We start from the raw sequence: 26,537 nt of genomic DNA, 5'->3' as shown, positions 1-26,537 counted from the left end.
TGGACTCAAGCAAAGCTCCCTCCTCAGCCTCCCAAGTAACTGGGCTTCCAGGCATGTGCCACCATGCCTGGCTTGAAAACTTTTAAAAGTTTCTTTTGCCAAGCTTGCTTAATAGTATTTATAGTATATGCACCTTTAAGCTTGATGTACTTACAGTCTATGCACTTTGGTTGAATCTTCCAAGACAGTGTATTTCATTATATATATATATATATATGAAATTATTTGTGTGTGTGTATAAACTATTTTATCTATACTAACAATGATTCAACTGATTTTCTTGTATTTTCTACATAGACAATAACTGACACATAAAAATGATAATTTCTATGACTTCCCAATATTTGTACCAATTATTTAATTTCATTTACTTTTTACCCTTGCCAAAGTGTCAATAGAATGCTAAAGAGTAATGGCATCCTTTTTTTTTCTTGATTTTATATACTTCTAGATATGTATATATGCACACACACCCACACACACACACACACACACACATATATATATATACCATGTTTTTAAACAAAATCTCATCTTGGACTCCAATACAGGTGAAGCAGAACCATTCTGGCTGAAGGGGACGTAGAGGGCTTGTTTTTCATCAAGGCTGGCACTGACGACTTCACAGAACATAGTTTGAAAGCCTCTGCTGTAAGATTAGTTACGAAATGCATCCCTAGGCCACAAAACAAATTAATTTGCTAGATTAGAATGTTCATCTTTATGAACAGGTGAAATGTTGGGGATGTTTATAAAAAGTAATAATTTTTTATTTAGTCACTTAAGGCAATTATAATCATTAAAATACATTTCCCAGTGTCTGGATTCCCCAGTCTTTAACAAAACCATGTGGTAGCACCAAGAGTTAACTCCAGTACAAGGAAGGCTGTGCCAGTCCCAGTCCTGTGCTTCCCTCTGCCTGTGGAGAAGGTCTGATCTGCTAATTGCTCCTAACAGGGTGTGGTCTTTTGAGAAAAATGGCACTTCAAGGCCCAAGAACACTGCAGGTATTTCAGTCTTCACATCTGCATTCTGGGCAGCAGGAAGACAAAAAAAGGAGGAAGAATAAACTTGCTTGTTTTATTTTTTTGAGACAGAGTCTTGCTCTGTCGCCCAGGTTGGACTGCAGTGGTGAGATTAAGGCTCACTGCAGTCTTAACCTTCCAGGCTCAACTGATCCTCCCACCTAAGCCTCTCAAGTAGCTGGGACTACAGGCATGTGCCACCACACCCAGCTAATTTTTATATTTTCTGTAGAGATACAGTCTCATATGTTGTCAGGGCTGGCCCTGAACTCCTGGCCTCAAGCAATCCTCCTGCCTCGGCCTCCCAAAACTTGCTTCTTGAAAAAGCGTTCCCAGAAATCCCACCAAATTAACTCTTCATAATTCAATAGTCAAAATTTTGTCACACATGGCCACACCTAGCTGCAAGGGAGCCTGTGTGTTGCACTTTAGCAAGACAGATGGAACACATTCCTGTTGACACTTTAGAGCTGTTACTAAGGAACATTCATCCAGTAATGGTAACAGCTAGGCAGAAGTAACCATCACTCCCCTGCACTACTGTGCCATGTGTGTATTTTACTATATGTACAGATTTGTGTTACCACTACCATACTCAGGATACAGAACAACTCCATTAACCGCCCCCCTCCTCCAAACTTCCCTTGTGCCTACCCCTTATAATTACATCTTCCCCTGTAACTATCTCCTGGCAAACACTGATCTGTTTTCCATCACTATAGTTTTGTTATCTCATTAATGTCATACAGATGGAACCATATAGTACACGGTATATAACCTTTTGAGACTGGCTTCTTTCAGTCAGCATAATGCCTTTGAGATTCATTGAAGTTGTTGTATATGATAGTAGTTCATTCTTTTCAATTGCTGAGTAGTATTCCATGGTATGAATGTTTTATTCATTCATATGAAAAACATTTGAATTGTTTCTACTTTTTGGCAATTATAATAGAGCTGCTATTTGTTTCTAAGTGAAGTTCTCATCCACATATACCTTTTTATTTGTATTTATTAAAATCATTTTTTTGAGACAGAGTCTCACTCTGTCACCCAGGTAGGAGTGCAGTGGCACCATCATAGCTCACTGCAGCCTCGAACTCCTGCCCTCAAGCAGTCCTCATCCCTCACCTCAGCCTCCCAAGGAGCTAAGGAGCTGGGACCATAGGTGTGTGCCACCACACCCGCCTTAACTTTTTGCTTTTTGTAGAGACAGGGACTGTGTTGCCCAGGTTGGTCTTGAACTCCTGGTGTCAAGCAATCCTCCTGCCTCAGTCTTCCAAAGTGGTAGGATTTTAGGTCCAACTACTGCACCTGGCCTACATTTTTATTATGACATTATATACAAGGACATTGTTTGTTAATGTGTTCCCTTCCTATACTGAACTATATGTACCCATATGGTTTAATCTGTGACGCCACCAAATCTCATGTCAAATTATAATCCCCAATTTTGGTTGTGGGGCCTGGAGGGAGGTGATTGGATCATGGGGGTGTATTTCCCCCTTGCTGTTCTGGTGACAGTGAGTTCTCATGAGATCTGTTTGTTTAAGTGTGTATCTCACAGCTTGTGGAACTGTGAGCTAATTACACCTCTTTGTAAATTACCCCATCTCAGGTATTTCTTTATAGCAGTGGAAGAACAGACTAATACAGAGGTGTTTGGATCATTGGGGTAGATTTCTCATGAATGGTTTAGCACCATCCCCTTGGTGTTGTCCTCGTGACAGTGAGTTCTTGCAAGACATGGTCCTTTAAAAGTGTGTGGCACCTGCCCCCCTACTCTTTCTCTTGCTCCTGTTCTCCTGTGTGATGTACAAGCTCCTGCTTGGCCTTCACCATGACTGTAAGCTTCCAGAGTCTTCCCCAGAAACATAGTCCTTCCCAGTGCTATGCTTCCTGTACAGCCTACAGACCCATGAGTCAATTAAACCTCTTTTCTTGTAAGTTACCAAGTGTCAGGTATTTCTTTATAGCAATACACAGTGTAATACATGTACCTCCAAGATTTTGCCTGACCCAAAGCAAATAACTTAGTGTAGTGGTTAAGAGTACGGTCCCTTGCCTGTGTTTGAATTTTAGCTCTAACACTTAATAGTGGTGTGACACTGGGCAAGTTACTTGACATCTCTATGCCTCAATCTTCCCATCCTAGATAACTGGGATAAAGAGTTTCTACCTCCCAGGGTATTGTAAGGGTTTTTTTTTTTTTTTTTTTTAAAGTGATATATGTGAGTTTGCTGAGGTTAAAGTAGTGTCTTACACATTTTCCTATCTTTAGCACCTAGTAAGTTCATGGCAGAATGCAGATGTTTACAATTTTTTATTGAATAAATGACATTAATTTTACAAATAATCCTAACATACATAACTGTATATTCACTATTTTTCTTCAACAAATATGAACACCTACTATGCCCAGGCATTGTGCTAGGCACTGGGGACAGCTGGAAACATAAATAACTCATTAGGAGGAAAATGAAACTTTGATACAGTCTATTTTAAGCTATTTTTGTTCTCACAGAACTATCCTTCCTTAAATAAAAATCCTTTCCATGAAAATTTCCTTTTATAGAAGTGAAACAGTAAAGAATGCATAACACATACACTAGCTTCAATGACTTTCCGAAGGTCATATTAATATACTTTTTGAACCAAAGAGCAAAACTAGGATTAAATAGAAGATAGGAAATTAAATGAGGGTATTTGAGCTCTTTTTCTTAATGGAGATGATTTCAAATTTGTGGTCCCCAGAGCAGGGGCATGTACTTAACTATTTCCAATAAGGTTGTCAATTCTGAGACTTCCCTTACAGTAATGCTGGTGAAAATAACTTAGGCCATATTTCCAGATTAACTAGTTAAATATTTCATTTCCTTAAGTGTGCTGGTTGGCGTGGCTCTAAATAATTAGATTACAGGGCGGTCTAATTATTTGGTTCAAACAGTCATGCACACACCCTGGGGCTTAATTACCACGAACAAATCAATCCCACCCCCAAATCGTTGCCTGTCACTGACAATAGCTTTAACTGTACTTGCACAGTTAAAGGAGTCCAACGAGCATGCTAGGACTGATGATTAAAACTTTACCCATTAAAATAATTGCACTCACTTGGAAATCAGTTTTGTTTTTAATTGTAGAACCAGCAGTTCTACCCAATTTAAACTTCAGTCATATCTCTCAAGACAGATTAACTAGAGCTGATTTTTTTTAAACTTTGCTTACCATGAAATACACCTTTCTATTCTTAAAAAACAAACAAACAAAAATAGGGCTTTAAAAATTCGTAAAATAATTAGACCTGGGACTTTGTCCAGGGAATTTCGCCATTTAAGATAAAGAAAACTCAGCAACATTATGTCTAGTTACCAAGAAAGATACGTGCAACGTGAAACCTTTCCCCAATACCATATTTACTCTGAGAAACACAGCAAAATAAAATTCACGATGAAGTTACGATTTCGACATTTTTATTAGTCATCAGCTTACTGCTAGGTTTTAAAAGGTGTTCCAAGGCGGGAAGAAGGCGCGGGGGGAAGCCTCAGAATATGGGGTCTGTTTCGATTGGGGGGAGCGGCGTTAGAGGGGCGTGAAGGCAGAAAGGAAGGGTAGGGCGGAAATTAGCGACTTAATAAGACGCGTAGCTCCCGAGGAAGCCAGCCTGGCGTTAGAAGCAAGTAGAGCAGAAGAGATTTAGGGCTAATTAAAACAATCACACGACACTCCCCCTCGCGTTTGCCGGGGCCGGGTCTCCTGCACTGGCAGAGCCGGGGGCGGGGATTAGCTCGGATTCAAATTTAAAGCGGGAGGCCCGCGCGTGGCTCAGCAGGTGCCTCATGCCCGGCTCCCGCGGCGGTCGTTTCCGCCCCTACCTGCCCAGAAGGCCGGAAATTACCTAGCGAGGAGCGGCTTATCCATTGTTGCCAATGTTTCAACTGCGCGGAAAGCCTGAAGAAAGTGCGGAGCACAGGGCACGCGGGCCGCTCACTGCCCTTCCACGCGCCCCCACGTTTCTGACCGCTGCGCTCCTTGCCGTGCTTTTACAATGCCACAGGCCACTGGGGGAGACCGGAGCGAAGCCAGGAGGGAAGCAAGGCGGGAGGAAAAGGGAGAAGTGTAAGAAGACACAGGCGCCCGGGGCACTATATAATCTGGCTCTGAGCTAGAGGGAGCGCATGCGCCGGCGACACTTCTGGCGGCAGGAGAAAGGCGCGCATGCGCAGAGCCGAGACGAAAAATGAAGCCACAGGGTGCCTGGCTGATTGAGGGCGCTGCTTTAGCTACCGAAGGGCCACAGCGCCCCGAAGGCGCGTGCGCAGAGCGCGGGAAGGGGGTGGAGCTCTTCTGAGGGGGCCGGGGCGAACAGAGCCGGCCTCGCGCGCCCCCTGGCGCGCGCCCGGGGAGAGGAAGGAGCGGGAGGGGGCAGAGAGGAGGGAGGAGGCAAGCAGGGCGGGAGGGGGGAGGGGAGCCAGAGCGAGGGAGGGTTTATCGACCGGGCGATTTTGGTTAAAATATTCAAAATGGCGGACGGAGGAGCAGCGAGTCAAGATGAGAGTTCAGCCGCGGCGGCAGCAGCAGCAGGTAATCATTACAGCATTTTACATATTCATATTCATACTCAACCCCGGCTCCCGCTGCCCCCCCCGCGACTTAGCATAATTTATTAGTACTCAGGATTATTATAATTAACGGCGGGGAGATGGGGGGCCGGGGAGCACTGAGCCCCCGCCGGGCGCCGAGCGGAGGGGGAAAGAGGCTCGGAGCGGCCAGGCGGAGGGGGAAGACAAGGGGCAAAGGGGGCTGCGATCCACTGCCCTCCTCCTGCCCCCGGCCCACGCCGCTCGCCGCCCGCCGCCCGCCGCCCGCCCGTCGGCACCGGCCCTCCTCCTCTGCCGGCCGCCGCTGCCGCCTCCTCGCCGCCGTGCCGGAACCCGAGCGGGTCCGCGGCGGGGCGGCGGGGCCGGGGCAGAGGGAGAGGACAATAAAGACATTTTACATATTCATAGCTGCTGGGCCGGCGGGGCGCAGTAGGGCGCGGGCGGGCGGCCGGGGCCGGGCGGGCGCGGGGTGGGGGGCGTGGAGGGGGATGGAGGCGGCGGCGAGCACAATGCCGGGGAGGCGGCGGGGCCGGAGCGGACCCCGGCGGCCGGACACCCGCACGCGTCTTCCCCCGGGAGCGGGCCCAGGCGGGGGGGCGCTGCCCGCCTTGGGGGGCGGCCCTCAGGGCAACCGGGGGTGAGCGCGGGGAGAGCTCCCTGCCCGCGCCCCGCGCGGGGCTGAGCCCGGGGGTCACGGCCCCAGGCACCTCGGCCGCGCCCCACTGGTCCCCAGTGTGGTGGCCTGACCCAAGCCAGGCCTGCTCTCTAGGTGGGTAGGGGTGAGCGGTCGTGGGCGCTGCGAGGTGGCCTGGGGCGGCGGGGGTGGGGAACCCGCGCAGGGGTCTGCGTGCCCCCCCGGGGGGTGGACTGATTTGGAAGGAGTCCTTGGGGCAAGTTCCTTCCGAGGGGATGTCCTCTGGGGCGGCCCGCGCGCCCCAGGCCGGCGGTCGGCAGCCCCTTTGCGTTGTCGGCCGGGGCTTCGCGGGCGAGTTGGGCTGGAGGTGCCTGGCGTGGTCTGACCTCCGTCTCCCTTTGCCCCTCCCCGCTGCCCCCCCTCCGTTCCCCCCACCCCCTGCGCCTGACCGGGACGCACGGGGCGGGTGGCCCTCCGGGGCCTCTCGCTCCGAGGCCCCAGAAGCGCCCAGAGGCCTCCCGAGAACTTGGATGTAAAGGGCTGCCCTCCTGCCCCAGAATGGGCTGGCCTGACAAGTTGATCGTATTCTCGATTTCCTCTCTCCTGTTGGGAGTCGGTGGGGAGGGACGGGGATCCCCCTCCCTTCTTCTGTGGCGGTGTTTTCTCGCTGTGTGCTGGGTCGTCTTTACTCTCTGCTTAGCTGAACCTCTTCTCATTTGAATAATGTCTAATTCGGGGAGGTTTATATTATTGAAATGGCCGCCTGGCTTTCCCCGCCTCTCATGTTTAGTAATTCAGACCTTTAATAACAGCCACTCACAGCCCAACGCCGTGTTTATATTTTACATTCGCCCCATGTGCTTTTGTGGTTCGATATGATTCTTTTTTTTTTCCTTGGCAATCCGCAGGGCTCTGAGATCAAACCCAGGCCTTGCTGGGAAGAGAGGGGGGAAGCTAGGCCTTGGCTTCTCTAGCAGTTGCCTAGGCCTCATGTTCTCTGCTGCTTGATTTATTTACTAATAACCAAAATGACTACCTCCACCAACTTCCACACACTTTCCCCTCCTCTGCGGGCAAAACAAACTCTCTTGGGGCTTTACTGGCATTAAAACAGGTCCTAGCTAAGTATCAACTCTGTGATGGTTTGTTTTCTCTTAAAAAGACTTTCTTATAGTTTGCAGTAGTATTGGGCCTAGGGGGAAAAAATCTGTCCTGTATTTCATTTTCAGAGCCTATGAAATCTATTTTGGTTTAATCCAAATCACTTTGTTTTGGGGATGGGTACCCCGGTTGCTCCCCACCCCCATGTTAAATACTTTAAGGCTTTGTAAAGGTCTGCAGTATTTGTAAAACTGACACTTTTTTTTTCCTCTAGGAGTTGTGGAGTAGCTAAATATTAGAAATTCCAATTAACAACACTTTCATAATTTCTTGGTGTGGTGCTACCTTTCTAACATCTTCATTCTAATTTAAAATGGAGCTGACGTTAATTTTGTGCTATCATTGTCATAGACTTGCTTATTTTAATTGTAGCACTACTGAAAACAAAAAATGGGGTTATGTTTTCTTTGAGTATTTGTGTCATGATTAAATGAGTGAAAAGAGAAGAATAAACATAGGCATTGCGTTTACCCTGATCTTGGAACTTATTCTCCTCCCAGCACACCCGCCCCTCCTCTTTAAGTTGTCAGAATTGATTTTATGTTTTATCTAGACTTAGGACAGTTGGCTTGTGAGAGGCAGATTAACTTTTACTGTTTAGAGGAAACAGTAATTTTGATTTTTGGTCTTTCCTGTGGTAAAATTTTCTTTTAACATTTTTATTTTGTGTAGGGGTGTGTGTGAGTGTGAGTGTGACTAGTGTTGCCTCTCACTGGTGGATGTTTACCGCTGCGTAGTCGAGGGAAGTATTAGAGGAGTGGGGTTTAACACTAATGTGTTAAACCTTTGAAATTATGTTAAGACATTTTGGTGAGTGGCTAGCTATGTATTTTGTGGGACATTGGTCTTCAGTTTAATTTGTAACAAAATTCTAGGTTTGATGGATTAAACGCAAGCTAATTTCAAATAACCAGTTCTCACCATTTTTCTTCTTTCACTCACAGTAGGCAGGCCCTGAATGCAGCAGGAAAAAAAAAAAATTTGTAGCTTTTAAGAGAACCTTCAGGTGAATGACTGCTTCAGAGACCTGAAGTATGAGGTCAGGTGGACAAAAAGCAGCAATATAATTTCATGCCTTAAATAGCATATGTTTTTGCACCCGATTCCCAAGATGTGGTCAAACTGATGATGTCATTGGACAGAGGACAAGGTGCAGTTAATTTGATTTATTGTCCTGAGGTGAAGTGTAGCAGTGAAGCCTTCCAATAGGGAAATCATTTATTTCAGGACAATTTCCTTTATAGCTGCAATTTAATCACTACTGAGGCCGTAGATATTTTATACAAAATGATAAAATGTACATTGGATTTTACAAGCAAAATTTCACTGTTACAGTTTTTGTAATACAGAAAAGGATGGATGTTGTTAACTGGCCTTATATTTTGGTTCACTTTTAATGCTATTGTAAAAATTCATTTCCTCAAAATTCTCAAATGGAGTATTTGGGTTTTAGATAGATAGTCATAGAAGTGACCCATATAAATATTTGTTGTGATCCCCCAGACTTTTATAAGAAACTGTGTTTCTTAATCAGAGCATGGCTTAGGCTAATGGAGAGACCATTTGCCTTAGAATCCATTTCAGTGAATAAAGCAGAGTTGAGAATGAGGGCTGTGTATTCTTTAAGGTGGAAATGATAATGTCGAAAATAAGGTAGAATACTCACAGGAAAGCATGTGCTTTTAAAACAGATTTTTTTTAAAAAATTCAGAATTCTTTTTGGATTTATCTTAGTCTGGACAAGTTTGTTCATTTTGTTTTGATTAGTGATTTTAAAATTGTTCCATTGCAACAGTGATTGCACTTAGAATTTTTGACATATTAATAGATTTTCTTGTAAGACATTTCTCATATTTTTAATTATTAGTTTATTTTAAGGTGATGATTAAAATTCCCTGAGAATGTGATAAAATTGCTTTATTTCTAACCTGAATTTGTGATCCAATTTTGATAGAGTATTTTAGGTTACTTTTGAACCCGCATGAGTTTATAACCTGCCTATCTCCTTTTGCATCTGTCAAGTAGTTTCCCGCATATTTCTAGGAAATCCGTTGTCACTGTCTTCTTTTTTTTTTTTTTTTTTTCCAGAGAGAGCCTTGCTCTGTCTCCCAGGCTGGAGTGCGTTGGTGCGATATCGGCTCACTGCAACCTCTGCCTCGTGGGTTCCAGTGATTCTCCTGCCTCAGCCTCCTTAGTAGCTGGGACTACAGGCATGCGCCATGACGCCCGGCTAATTTTTGTATTTTTTGTAGAGGCGGGGTTTCACCGTGTTGGCCAGGCTGGTCTCGAACTCCTGACCTCAAGGGATCCACCCACCTCGGCCTTCCAAAGTGCTGGATTACAGGCGTGAGCCACCATGCCCAGCCCGTTGTCACTTTCTTAACTCTCCCACCTATTAATTACAATGATACTTTTGAATCAAGGTCTTGAAAATTCATGTGACAGCTGACCAACTGTTTTGATTTCTAAAGGACTGTTCTGCTTCCAGACCATTACCGTAAAAGCAATTTTTAACCTCTTCCCTCAAATTAGTTTGTAATTCCTTTCATTTTGTCATTGTCAAAAATCCCAGTAGACAAGGAAAAAACAAACCGTAGCTATTATTCAGGTTCAAATGAATTCAGGTGTAGTGTTCTGCCATATTTTAAATTTACTATTCTCTACATCAATAGGTAGTATAAAGCAGTGTAAATAAAATATGTTTCATTGCCGCCTAGTTTGAAGTAATTGTCAATCTGCCATTCATCTGGTTAGTGGATTTTGCAATAAGTTCAGGGCTCAAAATGTTACCTTGCTCTTCTCAAGCCACCAAAGATGTTTAATAGACCCTTGAATATCTTAGGCAGGTGGTTCTGAAATAACAGAAGTGGAAATTTGGATGTTATCTTTAAGTATTTTCTATTAAAAAATTGAAATATTTGACCTGTTTCTTGAATCTGTATTGCTTCATCTTGAATTTATTTGTGTTTTTTAAGTTGGTCACTCATTTTCATGAATGTTTCCTTTGTACTTGGAAGACTGTAATATTATGTAGTAGTGATTGCCTTGCTGTTATCGGTTATTTTTGTTTTGTTTTTTAATGTTGAAACCCCATAGTTGTAATCTTTGCATATTAGTCTTTCAAGCACCATTAAAAATAATGTTGTGTGACTCATTGATTTGCCTTTGTATAATTGTGTTAATTACACAGTTTTTGTGATTAGTGAAGACTTGCTATGAAGCCTGATTTTAAGCAGGAATGTGTTTTTCCTAATGAAAGTGATTGCATTTGAATTTAGAACTATTCAGGTAATTTGCGTTTAGGGAACAGACCAAGTCACAAACAAAACATGCCGCCTTTTGGTCATCCATGTTCTTGTTTCTGATCCCTCCTTAAATGCTAAATGCCTGAGCAAATGTACTTACTATTTCTTGGGCGTTAGAGTTGAAAGTTGTTGATTTGATTCAGTGACATATCTGCTTTGAATTTCTGTACCCTTTCTGCATGAATTTTTTCCTTTTCCTTTTTTTGGGGTAACTTTGAGTCACCATTTTGCTTAATTCTTACTGTGTTGCTTCAAGGATGTAAATATCCTTTTGAGTGGTTGAAAGGGATAATAATTAAGGTTCACAGAGAACAGCAGTTTCCTTATGCATCTTTTGCTGGACATTTTTGTGCATTATTGACATTTCATAAGTAAAGAAAATTGAATAACTGTAGATTTTAATTCTTAGGAATAAAATGGTTTGTTTTGTACCGAAGTATTTCTGTGTTCTAAACAGGTGATGAGCTCTTATAAACTGTTTCAGCAGTAATAACAATGGAAACAAAAATAGCGTGAGTAGAGCTATTGCCTGACTTACTTGATCCGTTTACAGTATGTTTAGAATTTGGAATATGAGAATTGTCTTGAGTTTCAGAAGTTCTGATTTGAAGATGCTCCTTGCATACAATGCATGTGGTTATGGGGTTCTATGTGTTTTTACTATGGGGTGTGAATTTTTTGAGCGTTGGTATCTTTGTATACTCAGTGACTAATAGAGCTCTTTTGTTTTTGGGTTTTATTTATTTATTTATTTATTTCCAATTAAGCACTCAAGATTTCAGTGTTGCCTACATTTGCTGACAGGACTAGTAATTGAGCAAAAGAAGAATCAGCAAACCTCTAGATTTATCAGATTAACTTTTATTCATTTATTTTTCTCTTATTTTTAATTTTTTTTAAGAGATGGGGTCTTGCTATGTTGCCTAGGCTAGTCTCAAACTCCTGGGCTTAAGCAGTCCTACTGTGGCCTCCCCAAGTGCTGGGACTACAGGCATGAGCTACCACACCTGGCCCAGATTTCTTTTAAACTGCTGAAACTCCTGGACATTTATCCGGAGAGGATACATTATACTAACTTTTTTTTTAACAGCCAATGTTCACATTCCACAAAGCTAAGTGTTTGTAGTAGCTTTACTAAGTCTTCAATATTGAAAGTCATAGCAAGTGCAATTTATCACATTATTTATTTCATAATTCTTTGTAACTTTATGCTTTTTATGTTGGAATATAGAAATGGTATATGAAATTAAATCAATAATAATAATTATTATGGCAGGTTTTCCCTCCCTCTGTTGAACTTTCTCTTTGCAATAGAAGATATAAACAGGAATGGCTGGAAAATGAACAATACGCTGTGTGTTAAACGACTCATTTGTGCTTAAACATATGATTACCTTAATGGAGTTGCACTGATACCTTAAAGGGAGTATATTTTTATATGGAAAAGTGACTTAGGTGTTTTCTTGTTTTAGTACACTTATGTTAGTGGTCTGCTTAATGAAAAATACAGCCTTTTTTGGCTGATTCATACTGCAGCAAGCAATATAATTAATGTTTTATAATAGTTACCATCCTAGTCTATAAAAGGTATCTGCTATGTACCTGGTCCTATGCCTATAGTCTTTGGGGATAACAAGGAAATATGACTGCTGCGGAGGAGTTGGTATGTTTACTTAAGCAGGAAAAATTGAAAAACAGTGTATATAATTACATATTAAAATATGTAACAAATAATGAAGATCCGAGAATAGATCAGAGTGTGTCCAAGTTTGAAAGAGCCAGAGCATCCTAGAATATATTATAGCTGGAAGGTAATTTAGATATAATCTTTGATAAAGCTTTTGCTTCACAGATGAGGAAATATTTTCACAATGGTTTAGTGACTTGCTCACAGTCACTTAACTATTCAGTAACAGATAAGAACACAAGACTTCTAACTTTCTCCCACCTCCCGGTCTCTCCTCCTGCCCCATTGCTGTCAGTCAGAGAAGGCTTTATGTAGAAGGCGAGACTTTTAAACCGAGCTCTAAAGGGCAAAAAGAATTTAGAGGAATGGGAATACAGAGAAGGCCATTGAAGGGGAGGTTGTGTTCAACATTGTGATGTATAGGTAAAGAATGAGGAAGCATTTGTTCTATCTGCAGGAAAGCTGTTGGAGGATTTTGAAATAGGGACTGATGTGATAAAAATGGTATGTTAGGAGTAATGTGGTGTGCAGGATGGTTTGAAATAGGAAGGGAGAGATTAGATCCATAGAAACCAGTGTATAGAGGTATTTGGTTTATTAACTAATTACTGTAGGTGCTACTAGAGATACAAACATAATTTAAAAATTACTTGACCTCAAGAGACTTCCAGTCTAATGATTTATGAAATAGATAAGTCGTGATAAAGGTGTTGAGGATATTGTCCAATTACATTACATGGAATAAGGATGTTTGGGAGAAATTCTTGCCTGGCCTTTACAGTAGAAACTATTTGTTTTTAGTCTTATGGACACTGAATTGTCTAATTGACTTAGTTTCCTTTTCAAATCAAACTACAGTTTGATTTGGTCAAATTTAGGTCAAATTATTAACCTGAGAAGCACATGCATAGGCAATTATGTTTACATTTCTTAGCCTGATTAGTAGATCCATTTTTTGTCCATGCATTTGTTTTGTATTTCTTTTATTGCTTCCATCTTTAAACTCTTTTTATCTTGTTTTATGTGGGCCACCTTACATCCTTTCTGGAGCAAGGCAGGTATAAATAATATTACCATAACCATGGCATAGTGATAATGTCTGTATTTTTATAGTACTTTAAAATTTATAGCCACATTCTCATTTTCATTACCTCAGTTAGTCCTTTCAGGCAAGCGTTACTATACCCATTTTATAGTCGAGTAAAATAAAATTTAGATTAAGTGACTTTCTCAAGGTCCTGTGTTTTTATAAGCATTAAGTGTGGGTAATAGCAAGACTTCCAGCTTAGCTGTTATTTAGGCTGTGTATTAAGGCACTTTGGGGCTCTATTGTGGAGAGCTCTGAATCCTTTGTGTTGGTGTAAGAGTTTGGATTTTATTTGCTAGGCAGTAGGAAGTCACTGAATTTTTTTTTTTTTAATTTTTTTTGTTATGGACAGTGCCATGATCAGAGCCCTTAAAGTGTTTAGCAGCTAATTAGATGCAAAGAGATTATCAAGGTTTTGAGTTTAGGTTATCCAGAAAAGAGCATTACCATAAGCAGATGTAGGGATGTTGGGAAAAGGAGCCATTTGGGGAGTAAGTCAGTGAATTCACTTTGACATGTCATTTGAGACATGTTTGGGTGGGTCTTATTGGGTTGTAGATTCCTTGTGAAAATTGAAAATTTTTTAGTGGATTAAATGTTTGATAAACATTAATACTAGGGTTGAGATTTATGCTCATGCCACTGTGCGTGTGGACTGAGTATTGAATCTGAACGTTGTGAATTCTAGATATCTCATTTTGGCTTTGGCACTGTCTTCTAAGGTTATTTCCTTCAACAATACGATGGTGATAATACCAGTGTTAGAGGGATGCTGTGGGGAGTATCAAATTGATAGCAGAAGCATTTTTAAAGTAACTGTAATAGTTTTTCTTACATGAGCACAGGAGTAAAATCAGGAATTTTATTACTTGTGCTGCTGTGGAGAAGCAGAAGCTTTAGCAGCCGATGGATTCTGTGGGGCACCTGACTGTAGGTTGTTCATTTTTTGGTGCAGCCAGCATCTTAGGAGGAATGGACACTCCTAGTACTCTTCTGAAAACTTTATACAGTGGAGGTGTTGCATTGAAGCAAATACAACTTACCTTGATTTCAGGGCATTCTGTTATCTAGCCCCTACCCTTGCCTATGCATTCTTATCTTTACTACTTCCTTAAATAGCATGACTCAACAATTCCATCAAGGAAGTTCCCTTATTGTCCATTTCTACCACAAATACAGCATATTATCAGATTTTAATTTTTAAAGAAATTTCCCTAAAATTTGAAGATCTATCTTGGGAGGATGGCTATAATTTATTCTGAGACTTGCCTGAGCCTTTCTCCCATTACCATCCTCGCAACACCAATCCCAATTTGAGACACATGACCTGAAAGTGCACCCAGTGTTTTGGTCAAGCCAGTGTGTTTGGGACGTTGTGTGAGAACCTTTACTCACACTTTTTCCTCCATTGGAAGGCCATGGTGTATGGTATGGTAGAATGAAAAAAGGTACTGGGGGGTTCAGAGACCTGGCTTCTCTGTCACTAATTAGCTTAGTAACTTTAGGACAAGTTACTTCACCATGGGTTTTTTTTTTTTAATTGCATTTGTAAAATAAGGGATTTCAAACTTTTAAAAGCCTTTGGTGTTCTTTTTTAAAGGCAAAAGTGGAGCTGTTTTGATTAAAATTGGATATTGGAGCAAGAAAAGCATTTTCCTCCTCCTTTCCACAGTAGCTTTTGAGGCACTTTCACAGGGTCCTTAGGACTTCTGCTGGTCATGACTTGAAAACTTTTGTCCTTATTTATCTTAAGGGACCTGTCTGTCCATTTCTTTATCTCCACAAATAGCCATCTGTCAAATCTGAGCTCCTGTCGTACTTTCTCTGAAATTAGCACTTAATTTGTGTTCTGTTACCCGATTCAGCACTTCATTATACACAGTCCTATTTTCTTCTCTAATTGATTATGTAAGTAAATCTTGTCCTAAGAGCCTTGAGTGCAGGAACATACTGGTAGGGACAGAGTAGGCCTAGACATTTAACAAATAATGAATGCTTGGTTGATGGACTTAGTGGTTCTCAATCTTTGTCACCATGGGGTGACCCATGGAACTTTTTCAACATAAGAAGGCCCAACTTCTAATACAGTAGAGGTCTGAAAATCCATACTTTAAAAAAGCTCTACAGGTGATTTGATAACATTAAATGATTACTTGTTGCACTTCAAGATTATTTATTGCTTAGCATACCTTGAATAATGGTTTTTAGTTAATGCACCAGAAAGGCCCTATACTGGAAAGACAGACTGAGAATTAGGAGACTTGGATCCTTATTCTGCTTTTAGCATTAACGATAATAGCTTTCTGATCCTGAATAAATCACTAAACTTTTCCAACCCATAGGATTCTTATTGATAAAATTATGGGCTGGGCTAGATGAATAGTTTTCATACTTTTTTTTTCCTTTTTAAACTGGAATTATTCAGAAACATCTTTTGGGTGAAGACCAGTAAATATAACATATATTTTTATCAGTTCAGCTTTCATCTGAGTACCTGAAGATTTATTAAAAACATAGAACATGGTAAGCTTGGTCCTGTCCTAGTAGGAGAGCTAAATTGTATGCAGTAGGTAGTACTGAAGATGGGATTTAGACTTTAAACTTGAAACATCCTATTAGAATGTGAATGAACAAAGGTAGTAATCTTATCAATAATTGTGGTACTCAGTGTGAATAAAAACTAGATTATGATGAACCAATATGGCCAGTCTTTCTGCATTCATTTAATTCAACAAATATTTATAGAGCTTCTGCTCCTTGTAATGTACTGAGCACTGGTGGTAGAGTAATGAATAAGATTACATCTCTGCCCTCTCAAAGTGTATATTGGTCTGTTGGGGAAATCATATATTAAATAATACTGGTTGTAGTTTAATGAGTAGAATACGGGAGATTTGAAGTACCCCAGGAGCATAAGGTGGGGACTGCTAATCTGGACAAGAGGATTTGGGAAGGGGCTCTCTGCGGATATCATGTTTACAATGAGATGTGAAAGATGAATAGGAATTAATCAGTTCAAGAACTGGGAGTGAGAAGTGGAATTGAAAATGTTCTGAGCAAAGGGAACACTATGCAGACATCTCAGACATCCCTCATTATACACAGGGGCATACCACAAGGGGATTGGTTCCAGGATTCCCCACTCGTGTGCCCTCCTCCCCCAACACACACACACCAATATCAAAATCTGCACATGCCTAAGTCCTGCAGCAGGCCCTGTGGAACCCGAGTATGTGAAAAGTGTGCCTGGCCCCTGGGCCTCAGAGCCCCTGTGACTATGAGCTGTTTGCATCCCGTGAATTCTGTATTTTTAATTTGCATGTGATTGAAAAAACCTGATTTAAGTGGACCCACACAGTTCATACCCATTTTGTTCGAGGGTCAGCTGTACAATCACGTACCGCATAATGACTTCTCAGTCTATGGACCAGTATACAATGGCAGTCCCATAAGATTATAACAGAACTGAAACATTCCTATCTCCTAGTGACATTGTAATGATCCTGACCCTGTGTGGGCCTAGGCTGATGTCTGTGTTTGTGTCTTAGTCGTTAACAAAAACATTTAAAAGGTAAAAATTTAAAAAAATTTAAATAGATAAAAGCTTATAGAATAAGGATATAAAGAAAAATTTTTTGTATAGCTGTACAGTGTGTTTGAAACTGTTATTACAAGAGTCAAAAAGTTTTTAACATTTTAAAGCTTATAAAGTTACAGTAGGCCCAGCGTGATGGCTCATGCCTGTAATCCCAGCACTTTGGGAGGCCGAGGTGGGCAGATCACCTGAGGTCAGGAGTTCGAGACCAGCCTGGCCAACAGGGTGAAACCCCATCTCTACTAAAGATACAAAAATTAGCTGGGTGTGGTGGCACACGCCCATAATCCCAGCTACTCAGGAGGCTGAGGCAGGAGAATCACTTGAACCCGTGAAGTGGAGGTTGCAGTGAGCTGAGATTGCGCCACTGCACTCCAACCTGGGTGACAGAGTGTGAGACTCCCATCTCAAAAAAAAAAAAAAAGTTACAGTAAGCTAGTTAATTTATTATTGAACACAGACTTTTTCTCTTATAAATTTAGTGTGGCCTAAGTATATGGTGTTTTTAAAGTGTATAGTAGTGTACAGTAATGCTGTAGGCCTTCACATTCGCTCACTTGTCATTCATTGACTCACCCAAAGCAACTTCCAGTCTTGCAAGCCCATTCAGGTAAGTGCCCTCTACAGGTATACCATTTTTAAATCTTTCATACCATGTTTTTAACTATACTTTTTCTGTGTTTAAATATTTTTATTTTTTAAGTTTTTTTTTTTTTTTTAAGTAGGGTCTAGCTCTGTCACCCAGGCTGGAGTGCAGTGGTGCAGTCACAGCTGACTGCAGCTTCTACCTTCCAGGGCTCAGATGATCCTCCTACCTCAGCCTCCTGAGGAGCTGGTACTACAGGCGCACGCACCCATGCCCAGCTAATTTTTTTTTTTTTTTTTTTTTTTGTAGAGACAGGGCTTCGCCTTGTTGCCCCGGCTGGTCTTCAACTCCTGGACTCAAGCAGTCCTCTTGGCTTGGCCTCCCAAAGTGCTGGGATTACAGATGTGAGCTCCTGTGCCTGGCCTACATATTTTTAAATACACAAATACTTAACATTGTGTTAGGATGCCTGCAGTACAACAGTAGAATAACATGCTGTACAGGTTTGTAGTCTAGGAGCAACAGGCTATACCATATAGCTTAGGTATATAGTAGGCTATACCATTTGGGTTTGTGTAAATATGCTCTGTGATCACACAATGACAAAATCGTCTAATGACATAGCATCGTTAAGTGATGCATAACTGCACATACAATTCTTGAAACTAATGAAAACACAGCACTTTCAAGGAACCAAAGTTCAGCATAGCTGGTTCAGGAAGCATGAGATTTAGCTGAAGAGCCAAAGATGATTTTCATGTTATGAGGCTATTTGCATGATCTTTGTACTTTTTACTGACAAGTCCACAGTTGGAAATTGCGGACGAGATTCCATACTTTTCAATAAATACATTGATTCCTAGTAACAACAGCAATAACATTTATCAAGTCTTTGTGCCAGTTGTTGTACTAAATGCTTTACATGCATTTATGTTAATTACAGTGACCCCCATGGGGTGTGTATTGTTATCCTATCTTTCAGGTTAGGAAACCGAGGCTTAAAGAAGCTAAGTGGCACACCTAGGTCTCTGTTTTGATTATAGCAGTAAGCAGTTAAGATCATTATCAGGCTCTTACCTGTTAATTTCTGCTTCAGGCCAGTGGAATGATGAAGCATATATCAAGTGGAATTGGGGGATTGCAGAATTTCCACTGTTAAGATCTATAGATTTAACAGCTGTTATTCTGAGTTTAACCTCAGTGTTTGTACAGTTCCCAGGTCCAGATTGTGTGCTCTAGAATCAATTGTGTATTCTTATCTCTGTATTGCATTTTGGAGACACAGACAATTGATTATCAGATCTAATGTTAACTTAGCTTTCAGGATTTCTAGATGCTGACTATAAATGTTTTTGAAGTTGGTTGTATGCAAACTGCTGATCCTGGTAACCCATACATTCTCAACATTTTGGGTTTTTGTTAAGAATTGTATTTTAGGGTAGGTTTGGTGGCTTATGCTTGTAATCCCAGCACTTTGGGAGGCTGAGGTGGGAGGATTGCTTGAGACCATGAGTTTGAGACTGGCCTGGGCAACATAGCGAGACCTTCTCTCTGCAAAAAAATTTAAAATACTAGCCAAGCGTGGTGGTACTTGCCTATAGTCCTAACTATTCTGGATGCCGAAGCAGGAGGACCTCTTGAGCCCAGCAGTTCCAGGCTGTGATGGACTGTGATTGTGCCACTGTTCTCCAGCCAGGGTGACAGAGCAATACCGTGTCTGTTAAAACAAATATATATGAAACTGAAGCTAATTACACATGTTAACCTTGGGATAATTTTCATCTGGAGCAGCATTTATATTTTTTTGTGACCCAGTTGGTGAAATAGAAAATTAGGATTTACCCTGTTTACATGTTATTTTGATAAAAAACATAATTTAAACTATTTCAGTGTTCTCAAATGAGTTGTGACAAAATTAATATGCAAGCAAATTATGCAAAAAGGTGGATTTGTTTACCACTTTTTACCAACCACTTCCTTTCTCCCATACCAAGCTGTTAGTAAACTAGGGCTGTAGCTTTCAGTTGAGGAAACATGACGGTTGATTATTGTTTCTAATGAGAAGTCAGCTATTTCATGGCATTGGTTTCCAGTCATTCACACCTCATTTAATCACGCCCTGCATCACCTTGTTGAGTTGTTAATGCTGTTTGTTTCTCAGTTTTTCTTTTACATTACATTGCTAAGTCCCCCCATCTTCCTCTTCATAGTGCTTTCCCTACCCTCTGAGTACTTCCTTCTTCATGCTCTGGCCAAGGAGAGTGGCGTTTTGGCAGACTGTTTTATACATGTACACTTATATGCCAATCATCATTAGTTAGAAAGGAATTGGTGAAAATGCTCTTATGTTATGAGAGACATGTTCAACATCACAATAGTCTGAGAAGATGAATTAACAATTTATGAGTGTTGCTGGAAAGTATGATTTCAGGCGATTAGACTATAGGGGCAAAGCCATTGCCGGCTTATGCTGTTGGAATCACATCTTAGTAGTTACATAATGCCATCAGGACCAGTACGAGACTGGTTTGGTGACTGAGCCCATTTCCTGGGATTTGTTCCTATGTATTGCAGACAGATGTCCACGCTTAGGTGTGCATGCTCCTGTCATGCATGTACACATAATTTTTAAAAAAGGAGTCATAGTGCATATCCTATTATATACTTGCCTTTTTTCCCCCATTGCTCTCTATTCTTTAGTTCACTCATTTAAATAAGATAAACATTTTAATGAAATCATATTCTTTGCGGTAACTTGGATGGAGCCAGAAGCCATAATCCTAAGTGAATTAATGCAGGAACAGAAAACCAAAGACTGGTTTGGTCTGTTCTGCTGAGACCTAGTGGAGGAGGCTAGTCCAAAATAGTAGTCTCCCATAAACTTTCTTTAACAGAATATACACATTTAAAAATTTTGTACATGTCGTCAGGTTGCTTTTAGTACCACTCTATATTTTTTATCTACAGTATTTAATAGTGTCAGTTTCTCCTGCACTGTTAACTATTAGTCTTTTAAATTTTTCCTAGGTTGATGAAAAACACCTCATTGCTTTAATTTTAATGTTTTTACTCTAATTTGGACATCTTTTTTTTTTTTAGACAGACTCTTGCTCTGTCTCCCAGGCTGGAGTGCAGTGGTGTGATCTCGGCTCCCTGCAGCCTCCACCTCCCAGGTTCAAGCAATTCTCTGCCTCAGCCTCCTGAGGAGCTGGGATTACAGGCACCTGCCACCATGCCCGGCCAATTTTTGTATTTTTAGTAGAGATGGAGTTTCACCATCTTGGCCAGGCAGGTGTTGAACTCCTGACCTCATGATCCACCCACCTTGGCCTCCCAAAGTGCTGGGATTACAGACATGAGCCACCGTGCCCGGCCGACATCTTATTATTAAATTTTTATTAAATTAAATCTTACTGAATTTTATTAAATATAAAATCTTTTATCATTAGTTTTCAAATGTACAACAGTGATTTATTTTTCCTGTTTTGGCCGTTTCAGAATACTTGTAGTTTTCCTGAAAATTTATGACTTCTTAAATATTCTCTTTCCACGTGTGCCTGCCCCACCTCCTTCCCCGCAGCTAATTCCTATACCTCTTTGGAGAAGTAGCTTAGGGATGCAGGTGGAGCTTGGATCAGTCTACCTGTTAGTCACATGCTTTACTTGCATCCCACTATTAGCTGTTCATTTATAGAAAGGGGATGGTTGCAGAGTCTGGGCAGGGATGGGTCAGCTGTGGCACTGTGGTCCTGGAGAGTCATACCCTACTCTTGCACAAAAATGTTTCTCTTAGCAGAGAACTGGAGTGAGCATATTTTTTTTACTCTGCTTTCTCTAAAGGCAATTTTAATTTTTAAGTCAAATATATGGGAGGTAGGGATAAAGGAGAAATGGAAAGATAATAGAGTTTTAGCAGTCTAGGGGTCTGTTTCCTACACAAGGGCTTGGAAATGATAAGACTAATCCTGAAATATTTTCAGTGCTGGATTTCGCCTAACCTCCTAGCAAGCTTGGAGTTCTCTGGGACTTGGGGAGCAAGAAATTTAAGGAAGCTGACAATAAGGAGGAAGGTATCTAACTTCTGAGTAGAGATGGCTTGATGGTGATGATACTTGTGAGCTAGGGTTAACATACAGCAGTGACAGCATTGTAAAGTCTGTCAGTGGTGAGAAAAGATGACAGTGACCTTGAAGGAGAGAGGCTATCTAACGAGAACATACTTATGCGTGTTGGGGAGTGTAAACGCCTACCTAGACTTTCTGCTGAGTTATTTAGAATGTTGAGAAGTTAATAGATTCATATTGTTGCATGCATAAGTTTTTTTCCTACTATTTGGGATGGATGAGGAAAGAGCTCAGAAAAGAAACAGGTTACAGTAACAGCCCTGTTGGTCTTGTTTGTTGTTTTTCCGGTACCCTTTGGCCATTTTTATCAAGTAATTTTTGTATTTTCTTTTTCATCTGCCAGTATGTTATTTTTACCATTTTGAGTGATGTCTGTGGAATAAGAAATGTTTGTAAATATTTTGTGACTTACATGGTAAGCTTGACTAGGTTTACACAAAGTCATTTTCTACTACCATTTGTCTGATTTCTACAAATACATTATTTGGGGGTATTCTTTAATTTTTCTTTCCCCTTTTGTCCTTAATTCCTCTTCCCCTGTTCCTCCAGTTAATTGAGTTACTGGTTTTATTTTTTAAATCCACATATGTGTATATATATATATTTTTTTTTTGGCAGAGTGTTGCTCTGTCGCCCAGGCAGGAGTGCAGTGGCGTGATCTCGGCTCACTTCAGCTTCCACCTCCAGGGTTCAAGCGATTCTCTTGCTTCAGCCTCCCGAGTAGCTGGGATTACAAGTGCGTGCCACCACACCCGGATAATTTTTTTGTATTCTTAGTACAGATGGGGTTTCACTGTGTTGGCCAGGCTGGTCTCAACTCCTGACCTGAAGTGATCTGCCCGCCTCGGTCTCCCAAAGTGCTGGGATTACAGGTGTGAACCACCATGCCCAGCCCATATATTCTTAAAATCCTTCTTCTCCCTTGATTTCTCATGTGTCCTTTTTTCTGATCCCTTAAATTAAAAAATTTTTTGAGATGCATTAATGTAAATTTTATCCATTTATTTATTTGTTTCATTTTGTCTCTCAAGTTGGTTTATAGAGATTTATCAACTGTATGGCAAGAAATGCAAAATAAAAATATAAAAGACCTAATATAAAAATCTAATATTTATTTCCAGTGGGGCCCAAACACTCTGTAAACTTCTTAGTAGATGATGCAAACAAGGAAAACTTGGTTAATTTATGCCCATAAAATTTGAAAACAAACAAACTTTTAAGAAAAGCACAACAATTTCTGGTACTAAGATCAGAAGGAAACTTCTCTTCAGAGGCCTTATAAACAGGACCCTATGTAATGTAATAAACAGTGCCCTCAACAGTCTTCCTACTGTGGACACACCAACAAATTTCAGAATGCCCCTGTATAGGCCAAATGCATCATACCAGAGCACCTTCATTAAGGCAGTTAATTGGTGGGAGATGAGGATATTGAGTGAGGACTATTCAAAATGGTCTGACTTAAAAAGGGAAAAGATTTTGGAATAATTAGAAGAATGGAGATACTGCATATTCTTTAGGCAATCTTCCATAAATATCTGTTTTGTTCACAGTTAGTACAAGGTTACTGGCATAGGGTAGGTTATCAAGAAATGTTTTCAGAGTAAATACTGGGTTGCATTGGGTTTGAAATTACATTTGTTGGTGCACATCGTTGAAGGTAGAGTGATAAGATTTTCATGTTGTTCAGGGAGACTAGTTGGCTACTCAGATGGGTGGCTAGAGTGTACTTTGCCCTAAACAGTGCAGGGCACATCCTGAAAAGTTTTGTTCTCTAGGCTCCCCTTTCCTATTCTGAATCCAGGCACACACTCTAAAAATCTTTAACCTTTAATCTTTTCTCCACCATTCTTTTTTGTGTATGGTGTAAGGTGTAATCCTGACAAACTTTTTTTCCCCCCAAATGGACAGCCAACTGTCCTAACACTACCTATCCCTTCTACCAAAAATGTCAGTTTCAGTCATTCAGTCATTTAACCTAGTGTTCTTTTTCTGACATACCTGGTGTTCTTTTTCTGACATACCATTTGTCAACTGACAGAAAAAGAACACTAGATTAAATAGTCTACTTTAAAAGTATTTTTAAATAAGGAGATACAGTTTAAATTTGGAATATCTGTGAATCTTCACTCCCCATATCTTTTTTGCCATGCTATCAAGACATAGTTAACTCCTAGTTATAATAAATACAGTGCTTATCTGGTATAGATGCCACTGCTTTACAAGAGTAAAAGAACATACGTAAAAGTGCTGTCCATGGGCAGCAGTTCAAGGGGTAATTTTAATTCGTACCACAGGTATCCATACACATTGTAAACTGCTTTAGTGGCTTAATGGTTGTGTTTTGACATTGTAGTCAAATTTGATACTCCCACCCCAACCCTCACTTTTATGCTCATTCTAGCAAGTGCTGGGAATGCTAAAAGCAGAATACATAGCCCCTTGAACAACAATATACTTAAAAAGTGATCACCTTAATACAGACATGAAAGTTTCCTCTCAGCATTAAGCTAGAGTTTAGGTGCTTGGAATGATTGAAATGGATTTTTTAGGTAGAAGGACCAGATGGTGTTGGGACAGTTGGCCGGCCATCCATTTGAAAAACACAAAAAATGTATGTCAGGGTTATACTTTACACCGTACACAAAAAAGAATGGTGGAGAGATTAAAGATTAGACTGTTCAAAGAAAAACTCAGAAAAATACTAAGACAAAAATACAAATAATTTTTATTTAGTTTTGGGGATGGAAAGGCTTTTTTTTTTTCTTTAAGTTATGAATAGGACTTTATGGAAAGGCTTTTTTGACATGACACACAACTCAAATGCCATAAAAGGAAAAGATGGATAGATTTAACTATATAAAATATTTATGGTTCTGCCTTCTGAAAGACTCTACAAATAAAATTAACATAATATATGGTAGAAAAGTATTAGCCTGTATGGAACATAGAGGGATAATTTTTCTTACTATATCAGGTTCTCTTAGACATTAGTAGTACATAACAAATACCCCAGTAGTCGAAGTGTATGAATAGTCAATTCATGTAGAATAAGGGCTGTGAAGATATGAACCCTGACTAGAAGCCTCTGCTGTAAAGACAGAACCTTCTTTAAGTCCGATATAAAACAAAAGGATGAAGAATTACAAAATGTATGCTTTGGTAGGGCAATGAAGAAATTAAAATATTAGAAAAAAGAATAAGAGTTGAATACTGGCCATTGTTTTAGAGGTAATTGAGGAAGCGTTTTTTATATACTTGTGGGTAATTTTACTACTTTAAAGGTGGAAAAAATATTTAAAATAATGAAGTAAATAGAGAAGGGATTCCTGCTGTTCCTGATTTAACACACAGGACAACAGATAAATGATTATGAGCTTATACTTAGCCTAAGTTTGTGTGGAAACTGTTAGTTTCTTCCAAGATAAGTGTTTCCTAGATAACTGAAAATCTACTATTGTTTTAATTCACTTTTTCTTGTGCTTCTGCATAAACATATTTAATATATGCCTTTGGTGTCCCAATGAAGTTCACCTTTTACAGTTGGTTTGAAGCCCTTCCCTAGAGGTTTGCCAACATTATTTCTATGTGGAAATCCATTCAGAACCCAGCTTCTGAAACCTTTGCTTTGGGGACACCTTGTTCTGTAATGAAATTATCTGAAAAGGCCGGGCGTGGTGGCTCATGCCTGTAATCCCAGCACTTTGGGAGGCTGAGGTGGGCGGATTACCTGAGGTTGGGAGTTCGAGACTAGCCTGACCAACATGGAGAGACCCCGTCTCTGCTAAAAATAAAAAATTAGCCTGATGTGGTGGCACATGCCTGTAATCCCAGCTACTCGGGAGGCTGAGGCGGGAGAATCACTTGAACCCGGGAGGCGGAGGTTGCCCTGAGCCAAGATCGCACCATTGCACTCCAGCCTGGGCAACAAGAGTGAAACTCCATCTGAAAATAAATAAATAAATAAATAAATAAATAAATAGTCTGAAAAAGTTCTCACCCAGGAGATAACTCTCCTCTCCTATTTTACACATCTCCCTTTGATTTGCCAGTGTAAAGCAATAACCTTAGCAGAATGATGTCTTCTGTTATAATCTATTTGTCTTCGTAAGGGCATGACTCAAAGAGGTCTGTAGAATCTGTTTTTTAGTGCCAGGTGAAATAACTAAATATTTCGTTTTAAAAGGAAGGAATTAATCAGGAACCTTGTATGATTCTAGCTACTACTGGGCTGTAAACAGTGATGCCAGCAAAATGTTACTTCAGCTGATGAAGTGATGCTGTTTCGAGAATTTGAAAGCAATTTTTCAGTGGATAAAGAAGTTGACAGCACGATTTGTTGCATGTGATGAAGGATTAATCAGCATACACCTTCACTTGTATTAGCTTAAGATGGAATGGTTCTGGGCAATATAAAATAACAGGTTTTCCAGTTTATTTTTATTACTGTACTTGCTTGTTTATAATATTAGGCATATTAATTAACACCTATGAAGCCCATTTGGTATGCTAAGCACTGTTCTAATGTTTTACATGAATTGTCTCGTTTAATCTTCACGTCAACACTTATGATGTAGGCATCATTGTTATGTGTTTTATAGGTGTAGAAAACTGAGGTACAACGAAGTTAGGTAATTTCAAAAAGTTAACATAACTGGAAAGTGGTGGTGTTAAAAATAATTTAAGGGTTTTGATTCCAGTTTTCATGCTAACTTTAGTTGACTAAAGGAAGGAT

At 40.4% G+C, this 26,537-nt stretch overlaps 1 protein-coding gene across 4 annotated transcripts in view; it reads left to right on the top strand.

Annotated features, from left to right (window-relative positions):
• Nucleotides 1-5,428: 5,428 nt before the first annotated feature.
• POU2F1 (POU class 2 homeobox 1) overlaps nucleotides 5,429-26,537 on the top strand; it is a 203,492-nt gene continuing 182,383 nt past the window's right edge. For 2 of the 4 annotated variants that reach the window (XR_008672515.2, XR_010129124.1), the window contains exon 1: nucleotides 5,485-5,606. Coding sequence is in view for 1 of the 4 variants with exons in the window: in XM_019026198.4 (XP_018881743.1) it covers nucleotides 5,546-5,606 (61 nt within the window). In the remaining 3 variants the exon portion in view is untranslated. Of the gene's footprint in view, nucleotides 5,607-26,537 lie in introns of all 4 variants that reach the window. The other 2 variants (XM_019026198.4, XM_055365119.2) reach the window with 2 other exon arrangements.

Source organism: Gorilla gorilla, chromosome 1 (assembly GCF_029281585.2).
Source record: "Gorilla gorilla gorilla isolate KB3781 chromosome 1, NHGRI_mGorGor1-v2.1_pri, whole genome shotgun sequence".
Taxonomy (NCBI): domain Eukaryota; kingdom Metazoa; phylum Chordata; class Mammalia; order Primates; family Hominidae; genus Gorilla; species Gorilla gorilla.
This window is presented reverse-complemented; position numbering and strand designations above follow the sequence as displayed.